General features: G+C 39.1%; 1 protein-coding gene across 11 annotated transcripts in view; it reads left to right on the top strand.

Annotated features, from left to right (window-relative positions):
* ADAM22 (ADAM metallopeptidase domain 22) overlaps positions 1-10,019 on the top strand; it is a 136,630-nt gene that overhangs the window by 115,991 nt on the left and 10,620 nt on the right. For 6 of the 11 annotated variants that reach the window (XM_074535587.1, XM_074535599.1, XM_074535607.1 and 3 more), the window contains 2 exons: positions 1,588-1,674; positions 9,130-9,253. In XM_074535587.1, the coding sequence (XP_074391688.1) occupies positions 1,588-1,674; positions 9,130-9,253 (211 nt within the window). The remainder of the gene's footprint in view (positions 1-1,587; positions 1,675-9,129; positions 9,254-10,019) is intronic. The other 5 variants (XM_074535592.1, XM_074535619.1, XM_074535640.1 and 2 more) reach the window with 1 other exon arrangement.

A 10,019-nucleotide genomic window follows, 5' to 3' on the forward strand; every position in this document is an offset into this window, starting at 1 on the left:
ATAGCACCTTACACTGTTTTCTAATACAGGAAGCCAGATTGGGAGTGTTTCATGGTTACCAAAAGACCCTTTTAACTGAAAAAGGACAAGTTTAAAGTATTGCAGCAAGTACAAGAAAATGTACAATTAAAGCTAAAGCAGAAGTTTACTAGTTCCTGGTGACACTGGCATCAGCCTGTTGCTTCACTTGTGGTTCATCTGTTCTGCTGCGCTACCACTTTTGGTGTTTTCTTTGTCTGAGACCCCAAGCTGGAAAGCATAAAGCACTCCCGATTCCTGATAGATAAGCGAGCTGAGGAAGCTTCTTAGAAGCACTTGTGGCTGAGGGCGAGTCCTTTCTGAGAGCTGTGGCTGTGCTTGCGCGGGGCGGGGAGGAGACGTTCCAGAGCAAAAAAGGAGCAAAAGAAGTTGAAAAAATGCTGCTGCTTTTGTTGTCATTGTTGTTTGAAATATGGAGGGGTTGAATGACATGATTTGGCCCAACTTTTATTCATCTGAGCAGTAACTTGCAAGGCCTGTTCCCATGTGTGAGGTCATTGGAGTCACTCCCATAAATAAGGGTGACAAGAACTGGACCAGAAGTATCAAAAATAACTTAAAGAGGAATTTTCTTTCCCATTTTCCTTGGTTAAAATTTGTTTCCTATTTCATTGTGCTAGTTTCTAATGTATAAAGATGATGATCACAATTAATCATTTGATTGTTGCCGTTTATATCTAACACGAACAAGCTTTAAATTGGTCCAGGCAAACTCCTATTTTCTGCATCTGCCTTTTTTGTTCACATGACAGAAGGGGAGGAATTTGCTTATCTGGTTATTGGGAAAAATTTGTTACAAAAAAGTTTTCTTCTTCCTTAGTAATTTGTTGTCAGATAATTAAATATCATCTTTATTTCATAATTTTTCATGTAACTAATATGAGTAGACAACTCAGACTTTTTTCCCTAAAAAATGTGGTTTTGATGTCAATATTGCTTCTGTAATATGTAAGGTAACTCTGCAGCCTACCTGCATTAAAGCCAAACTAAATGAACCTTGAAAAATCAGAGGGTTGTTTGCCTGTAAGTGTAAAAATTGTCACTATACTGGCAAAAAATTCAAACCTTTTAACATAATGAGGCTGAAATTCATTCCTGTAAAAAGGGTCAAGCCCAAGATTCTGTGATCTTTTAGCCATCATCTTGCAATTTATCTAGATGGATACAAAAGTGTGTCTTTGGCAAGCAAACGTCATGACTGAAGCCAAAATGCCCTTTCATCCTTATTTTGAGATCATGAGGGAGTTCAAACCATGAGCTTAATACTGGCCCTCTGCATAGGAGTGAATTTTACCCTTAAGACATTAAATGAATGATGTATCCGAAAGAGTTTCCAGACTAATCAAACATATGAGTCTTGTCGTAGGTCAGATTTTCTCATGCAGTTGTACACATTGCCTAGTCCTCACCCAAATCCATACTGATTGATTTGCCATATTCACTTGCATTTTGGGGATGAAGACATCCTTGCTAAGCTTGTGCTGTGTGTTCTCAGATTTTCTATTCTTGTTCTTCTGCTTTCTCTGTTCCTTCCATTGCTTTCTGCAGGTATTTAAACCCATGGTTCAAAAGAGAATATAATGTAGCTAAGTGGGTAGAAGATGTGAATAAAAACACAGAAGGACCATACTTTAGGTATTTTGTAAATTAATTCTATAATTCTCATTTTTTAGAGCTGTTCCAGCATATACAAATATCTTGGGACTCTTATCTTGTATAAATCAATACAAGTTACTTAGGTGCAAAGGGCCCCTCTTCTTTTGCTGCATTTTGATGTCTGTTTTTGGCTTCATGTGCAATTTACAATTATTTTTCTGAATGTTTTAATGAAGCCATTGAAAAGGGGGTGTGTAGTGCATGCGTTCCCACCATCATCTATAGCTTGTAGTAGCTTTCTCATCATTTTATGCCAAATAGTGTTTTATGGGCATGAGACATATTTATCACTAATAAAATACTATTAACTTAAATAGAATTTTAATTTACTGAAGCAAGTAGTTTCATTACACATTGACTCTACCTACTGTCTTATATAGTGCATACTAAAATTTAAATTAAAAAAGACTAAAAAGTAGTGGTATTTTACCCTCAGCCTGCAATGAAATAATTTATACATTTTAATTGGAAAACTAAATTTATGAGAATATACTCTGTGATCTAATTGTCAAACTGCTAATTAATCTGTTACAAGTGAGGTAGGGTTCAACCAAAAATATAACTTGCTTTTGAAAGGGAAGAGTATGCATTATCTGGTATATTCCAAGTTACAGAGAAAAACCATGCATCAGGCTGGGCCCCTGTTGGACATGAATCAAGAGACTGAGAATGTTGCGGTATATTCCCAAAAGACACAGTCCCACAGCTGATACAGATCTCTGCATCAGCTGAAAAAATGAGCCAGCATAGGAGAGAATGGAAGACAATTTATGACAAATGAATGAACAAAATCCATGAACCTGTAAGCTGAAATATAAAAAATGAAGATAGTTACAGAAACACAAATCAAAAGAATAATAAGCAAAACCTTCAGCCAAAACAGTGAAGGATGGTAAGAACAAGTAAATAGAATCTTAATAGTTTTGCTACAAAAGTAGACCTAATAAAAGTGCAACAGGACAGAAACATATGCTAAATGTGTTCAGTGTGCATTTGGAAAAAAAATATGATGGGAGTTGTATCACAGTGTACTAATGAAAAACTATTATTCCAATAGTAACACTGGCAGACATTAAATGGCAGGGTAAGAATGTAGTCATTTTTAGAACTAAAAATGTCCCAAAGTCTTAAAACACCATAAAATGATTAAAACCCTTTCTGTTTGTTTTCAACACCTCATAAATCACAGACAGAGTAAGCTGCAGGAAAGGTTTCCAGTGAACAAACAGGAAAAATGAGTAAACTTTGGCCGTTCAGCCCTCAGTCCTGAAAAGGGAGAAGAGTTCCCTAATGCAAGAATCCAGGGCTTACAGGAGGTTGATTTGATAGTGCCAGTTGGTACCAGACAAGTCTCTTGGTACCTGGGCATTCTGGCAGGGAGTACTGTGAGTCTGGTTGTTTCAGTGGTGGGATACAGGGTCCAGGTCTGGTGTCTGCAGTTCAGCAAGCACGTTCTAGAACTGAGCAGGTCTAAGCCCAGTTCTTTCTAGAGAGCCTCAGGCTGTGCAGTTTAAGGGAGCAGCTGAACACTTACCTGATCATGAGGTCCACATCACTGCATATGGAGCAAAATCTCTGTGTGTGGGAGGTCCTTTAGATTTGCCAACTAAGACTGATAATGACCAGAGGTTACTGTAAGCTGAAATTAGGCAAACTCGCATAAGAATCGAGGTGTGCTTTATTACCAAAACCTTTTCTAAAAATAGCCTCTTGACCTTTATTGTTCAGGCAAGGACAAGAGCTGCTCACCATAACGTAACCCCATTACTGTCTTTCAGGGTTTTTGTATCAGAAGCCCTGTGGTAGCCATAAACAAACACATTGATGGAATATGAAGATAGCACTATTTTAATACAGGTTTCTTGAAATGGTTTAGATAAACAGGGTTATAAGTCTGCATACTCATAATTTGGTTTTAATTTTTTAGTATCAGTATATTTTTATTTAGTAACTAGATTAAATTGATGGGAGTATGCCCTGTCCCTGAGGGTATTAAGCTGTTACAACGAGTCACATTTTTAATTGTATTTGAGATAAACCAAGCATTTTTGGCACGTTAGATGAGGATTAAGCTGACCCATGTGAGTTTTAAAGGCTACACATCAGCAGAGATGTAGCATAAATCAAATTTTTTGCACCACAGAAGCTTACTAATCACTGCCTGCAGCCATTCCCCTTAGAAATCAGAGAGCAACTAGAATAAATTTAGAAATCTGAATTGTCCCAATTAAATGAGGTAATCATGGGGAAGTATTCTGCAGACACATTATGGAAGGCAAAAGATCAGATCTCCTGAGATGAGTTGCTGTGGATTTACAAGAGGTTGAACTAACAGTTTCTCCACAAAAATCAGGTGCAATTTTGCTTAATGATAGCATGGGCAGGAAAAGACTGTTCCTAAGAATGGTGTGTCAGAACATCTTGTGGCTAGGTTTTGAGCCTGGGCCTGTGAAGTTATTCCCAAACAGAATGAAACAGATCTTACTTGTTAAACTAGAACATTGAGCTGAAGTCACACTGTCCAGCTGGTACTGTACTTCATGAGTCAGATTGTCAGGATAAGACATTTACAGCAGATATTTAGCTGAGTAATATTCATATTGATAATCATCTTTGATTTCTCTGTCCTTTTAAATGTGTCCTGAAAGTAATACTGATGTTGTGCTTGTTTCCTTGTAGTTTTAGGAATAATACGTTGATGACTGGTGCTGTTGTAGGAAGAGCTGAAATAGAATTAGGAAATATGACAAAAAAGCCTTCTAGGAAAGTTGCAGGTTTTCAGAAAATAGAGATATTAGTCATCACCCAGATTTTCTCCATCTACTTAAAATACCCTATATAAATCATAATTTGTATCTCTAACACCTGATTTCCTAGTAATTTTTTTCTAGTCTACAAGTCTGATGGGGATTTCATATAATTACTTTTTATAATGATAGTAATAATAGTACCTAGTGTCTCTGGCATCAGAAAACTCCCTAGTGTGGGATTCTCATCTGTAAGAAGATATGATCTGTGAAGGAAACTCTCATTTTCCTGCTTAAAGTCTAGTCTAGATTTTAATTTTGTGTGCCAGGCTATAACCACATAACCTCTGCAATAAAATCAGGCAGGAAGCCTCTCCCTGAATTTAGCTTTGCTGTAAGGGACATTATTTTATGAATATGCTACTACTGCTTATTCTTGTTACTGACAATTACAGTGTCCACTGCACAGGCTGACCTTCTGAAATATGGTTAAGAATTATTCAGAATTCTCACTGAATCTAAAAGACTTGATGGAGCCATGATGGAATCAGGAAAAAAAACCTGCCAGAAACTCCAAACATGATATTTCTGTAGATAATTATAAAGAAAAAAGTCTAGAAGGCACCTTCTAAAGTGTTGAGCTGCCTACATTTGATTTATTTCAAGTATTTACAATATGTTGTATTTTCTGAGTTACTTAAATACAAAAGTAACAAACAAAGTGTTTTTTAGATGGAGACCCAGAGCACATAACCAGAAGAAAAGGGCCGTCCTAAATCAGAAGGGCATCAAGAACGGGCATGGAAGGAGGAGACAGTAGGCTGTCATTTCCCTCCTATTTCTAATGCTCTTTTGTGTCCTTGACTTTTTCTCAGTTCCTCTTTAGTTGACCATTTCCATTACCTTCTTTTGTGAGCATCCAACTGGGGCCAGAGCCATGACCAGCCCTTGGCAAGCTGCTCTTGCTGAGACAGCTCTAGGTTGTGCTTAAAATAAAAAACAAACTAACAAGCCTTTTCTGTATTACCAAAGCAAAATACTGTTATTGTTGGCAGATAATGAAAAAATGCCTTCTGATGTCAGGATCAGTGTTTTGCTTCAAGAGTTAGGGAGATGGGTTCATTGAAGCATGTGAGTGCCTGCTTCTGAGGCACAGTTCACTGCTCCAAGTGACAGCTCAAGCCGCAACCATTGATTCTTCTGCAGTCCCTCCATGAGCCTCCTTTCCCCTCTGGTGCTGCTCTCTCTGAGGACATGTGTGCACATCTGTGGCTTTAAAAACGAACTTACTTTAAAATGTTTAGCCACACCAGTGTTTTTAGAAGATCCGAATGTAGGATCTAGGCTGATGATGCCATACAAAGAGCTGTATCCACAGCAGCAAAGGTCAGATTAGATTGATAGGGTCTATATTTGGGCTTGCAATGCTTTCACCAGGTTGAATGTTAATTGGATTTCATTACATTATTTCAGTCTGCAAAAGAGAATCACTCACAGTTCAAGAACAGTTCAGATCTGTCAGGGCCTCCTGCCTTGAGTTCAGCTAAAATGACACTCAAAATTGAAAAATATTTAGTTGTGTGACCAGGTGACACATTTTGCACAGTTTATTGTGAGCCACCATTTGCTGTTTAGGGACAAGAGGGGAGCAGGTAGGCCCAAGGCTGCAGGGACTGCTTCCAGATGTCTTCTTGCTGCCGCAGTGTTTGTTGTGAATCACAGAATGGTCTCCACACACTCTTAGTTTTTAGCTTTCAGGACAGAAAGACACAAAATGGCTACTCTATCTTGCTTTCTGTTCAAAAAGTAGAATTTTTGCAGGTGAGGTGCATGGCTTCATTTCGGGTTGGCAGTAAAATCTCTGTCGTGGTGTGTACTGGTTTCTTGTGAAAGTTTCAGCGGGAAGCAACATTTGGCATGAAAGCTAATGGATTTGATTGCAGGAGAACTGAAACCCTAGTGAAAACTAAGTGGATCCCACCCTTGACCAAAACTGCCAAGTTTTCCTACCTGTAACCCCAGCATTACCTGCAAGTGTCCCTGAATGCTGTCTCTCCATCCTGTAAATGAGAAAGAGCCAGACATGACCTTTCTCATTTAAAGTATATGTAAATCTGGGATACACAGCACATACACAATTGCAGGGTACAACCTGAAAGGTGATCAAAACCACCTCAAACAATGTTGTTTATCACAGAAGATGCACTGTAAGATCTGTGAGCATATGCTGAGTTGTGTATGCTCACAGTCTCAGTAGCTGGCACTAAAGATGACAAAAACCAGCACATAACTCTATAACAAAAATAAGTGGTGAGGCCCTCTGAGGGGAGGGCAAGGTCATTTCTGTAAGTGTGCAACTGCATTCTTGATGTGTTGGCTGCAGTGTTGCAGCTGGGCAGCAAAGCTCAATCAGTCAGATGTACAAACTGCAGGTGATCAGGCAGTACAAAGGGGGTTTGAGAAAAAGGATGTGTAGGCAGCTACTCTGGAGGCATGGCCTTCAAAATCTTTGGAAAAGGCAGCATTGTGTTTGAGTTATGGTGCAAAGCTTCCTGGCCGAAAGGATGAGGTAGGGATCCTGGTCAGAGGACCTACTTGTGCAGGGAAAATATTCAAGATGCCCCATCTTTTGGGGGATTATTACTCCTTCCAGGATCACCTGCTCAGATGGATGGACAGGAAGATTGGATGTGGCTTTTCCTCTCACTGTGGCCTTCTCTTAGAGTATCTAAAATGTGAAGAGCCTGTGGTGTGTTGGAGGTGTCGTGCCTGGTGTATTGAAAGAGATGGGAGATGCCTTCATTTTGTGCCACCCCCCTGGCTGTGCTACTTTATAAACAGCTTTCTGATAGGGCTTGCCAAGTCAGATTCCACTGGCCCAGTTCCTTGTTTCTGATCTCCATGTACATTGTTGCAAATTTTAAAATGAAAATTTAAAATTCTACTGCAGCAATGGGGTAAAATTTTTGAATAATTGGATTACTAATAATACGTAAAATCTGCTCTCCTGAGTTTCCCCTCTCCCTCTTCTCCTTATATTCTTCATTCTAGATCCACAAATAGTTTATTAGTGATAGTCCAAGTGGGGACAGAGATGAGAGGACTTGTATGGATAGTGAACAGCAGGGCACTGTTGACAACCTTTCCTTGGAATTTGTTTTTTTAAATTACCCTTTTTTCTTGCATGCACAGTTTGGTGCCCAGATCCATGATGTCGGACATACAGAAACCTTGTTTTATACTGCAGTAGCTGTTTCAGGGTTTTTCTTCCTGAAAACATTAGTGTATGTCCAGTTCATCTTAATGGGTGACCGATGTGCAGGTACTGAAGATGTTTGGATGCTTCCGTGTTGGGACAATTGTACCAATGCTAATCCCTTGATTGCTGTTGAACTTAGAGGCTACCACGTGAGGCATTAGAGGATCATGAGCCAGAGTGGAGAGCTCTCATCAAATAATTTTCATCGACACCCTGTTGCTTGTGGCTACCATCAGTCATTGTTTGTATGGGAGGCAAGAGAATCTGCTGTTGTAGGGAGCTAGAGACACAACAAAATGATACAATAGTCCAAAATAAAAGAACAGTTATTTAAAGACAAATAAATTTCACTTATTATTATGGAAAGTTTCTATCTTCAGGGACACATGAACTCAGAAGATACTAGAGAGCAGTGCTCAGGGAGGGCTGAGTGATATGCTTGCAGTATTAAGTGGCCTCCTGTGGTGAATGCCTGTGGTCTGCACAAGAGAACAAGGGGGCCAGGATAGCTCAATTTTTCTACTTTGAGGCATTTTTTTCATTTTACTCTGCCCAGATTTAGAGCCTAATAGGAACCTCTCAAGTGGGAAAAGTGCAGAATCTCAAAACAGAAGCATAAGAGTTTTTCTTGGGTATAAAATTTCAGTCAATAATGTGCTGTTGCCTTATTGACATGAAAAGAATGCCTTTCATGTGATACAAACATTTACTTGCTCCTGCTTACTCTACTCACCTTGTACAGAAATGCTGATTGCCATTGACTAATCAGTCCATTTTTGTATATTCTCATCAGACTCTTTCTTTGGCTGGAACAATATGCACTGTATGATGCTTGCATGTATAACAATTTGTTATTAGCACTTTGTATATGCCTTTGTTACTTCACAACTAACAGTTTGGCCTCCAAATGCATGCATTTGTGTAAAGTAATGTTACAAAAATAATAGATTTATTTGCTATGTTTGTATCAATTTAGGAGATGTGTAAGATATGCATAAAGACACATAATTGCCATTTAGTCACTGGGAGAAGACATTTGTTTAGCTTGTATTTATACAATTACTGTTTCTATTTAGGCTTTATGCTTTTAGTTCTGTATTTATTCAATTGCAGATTTGGTTTTTAATAATTTTATAATGATTAATTACAGTACCATATAAAACAGTTTAAGAAGTAATTTTTGTTATACAATTCTAATAAGAAGTAGCAAATTTTTTTCTTCCAGTGTTCCTGAAATCTCTAAATACCTTTATTCATAAAATGAAATTATAAGACTACTGATCAATCAATCAATTTTATCCCCCTTATATTGAGCTAATAATAAGCTATATTCTTGGCTCTGAACCAAGCTTCAGAGTAATGGCAGTTGCTGTTGCAGTGCTAGAATGCAAAGACATCACATTTATTTTATGTGTTTCAACATCTCAGGACACTGTCTCCTGCAAAGTCTCCGTCTTCATCCACTGGATCTATTGCTTCCAGCAGAAAATACCCTTACCCGATGCCACCACTTCCTGATGAAGAGAAAAAAGTCAACAGGCAAAGTGCCAGGGTATGTGTCCCTCTTCTCTCTGCATTTCACCAGTGACTTGATTTACTGATAGTTTTTCAAAAGGAAACTGTCAGATTAACACCTTTGACCAACAAGGAGAGCTGGAATGGCATTTCCTTTGCACCCTGAAGTTCTGAAGCTGCTGAGCCTCTGGCAGTGATGAAGGCCTTGACAGCTGTGTACAGGCAGCTTTTCAGGTTGCTCTTAAAGCTTCCCTGAAGCCCAGATTTCTTATTTTAAGCTGAAAATATGCCCTGGATAGCCTTTGGGCTGCAGAGCACAGGCAACCCTGGAGTAAGTGGTGTGTTTGGCTCTCCTTTCTTACCCCTTCTCCCAGCAGCTCTCATTCAGGCTGTGAGGATAGCTGCTTTCCAGCTTTATGGAAATGTAAAAATTTCCAGTTATGCAGCATATGGAGTGCTTGCAGGCCTGGAGGGACTTCACTGCTGTGTAATCTGAGCCCAGCCTGGCCCTCCTAGACTGACCAGGAGCTGCTGGAATGTGCAGTGGATAGTTACACCTCATACAGAGAGATTTCCAGCTGCTCCAAAAGGCTTTTATTTCCTTTGTGTCAATTCAGACCTAGCAGGTATTTGAATAAGCAAAAAAGTCTGAAATTTGCTTTAGGAGCTTTACTTGCAATACCCTTGGTTCATGTTGCTGATGCTGATGAGATTCTCATCACTGTTCTCTGTCCTTTTTTTTTTCAAGAAAAAAGGAATGGAGTGCTGCTGAGGGAACCTGCAAGCTGCTCCCCCAGTACTGC

This window comes from Zonotrichia albicollis, chromosome 1 (genome assembly GCF_047830755.1).
Source record: "Zonotrichia albicollis isolate bZonAlb1 chromosome 1, bZonAlb1.hap1, whole genome shotgun sequence".
Classification (NCBI taxonomy): Eukaryota; Metazoa; Chordata; class Aves; order Passeriformes; family Passerellidae; genus Zonotrichia; species Zonotrichia albicollis.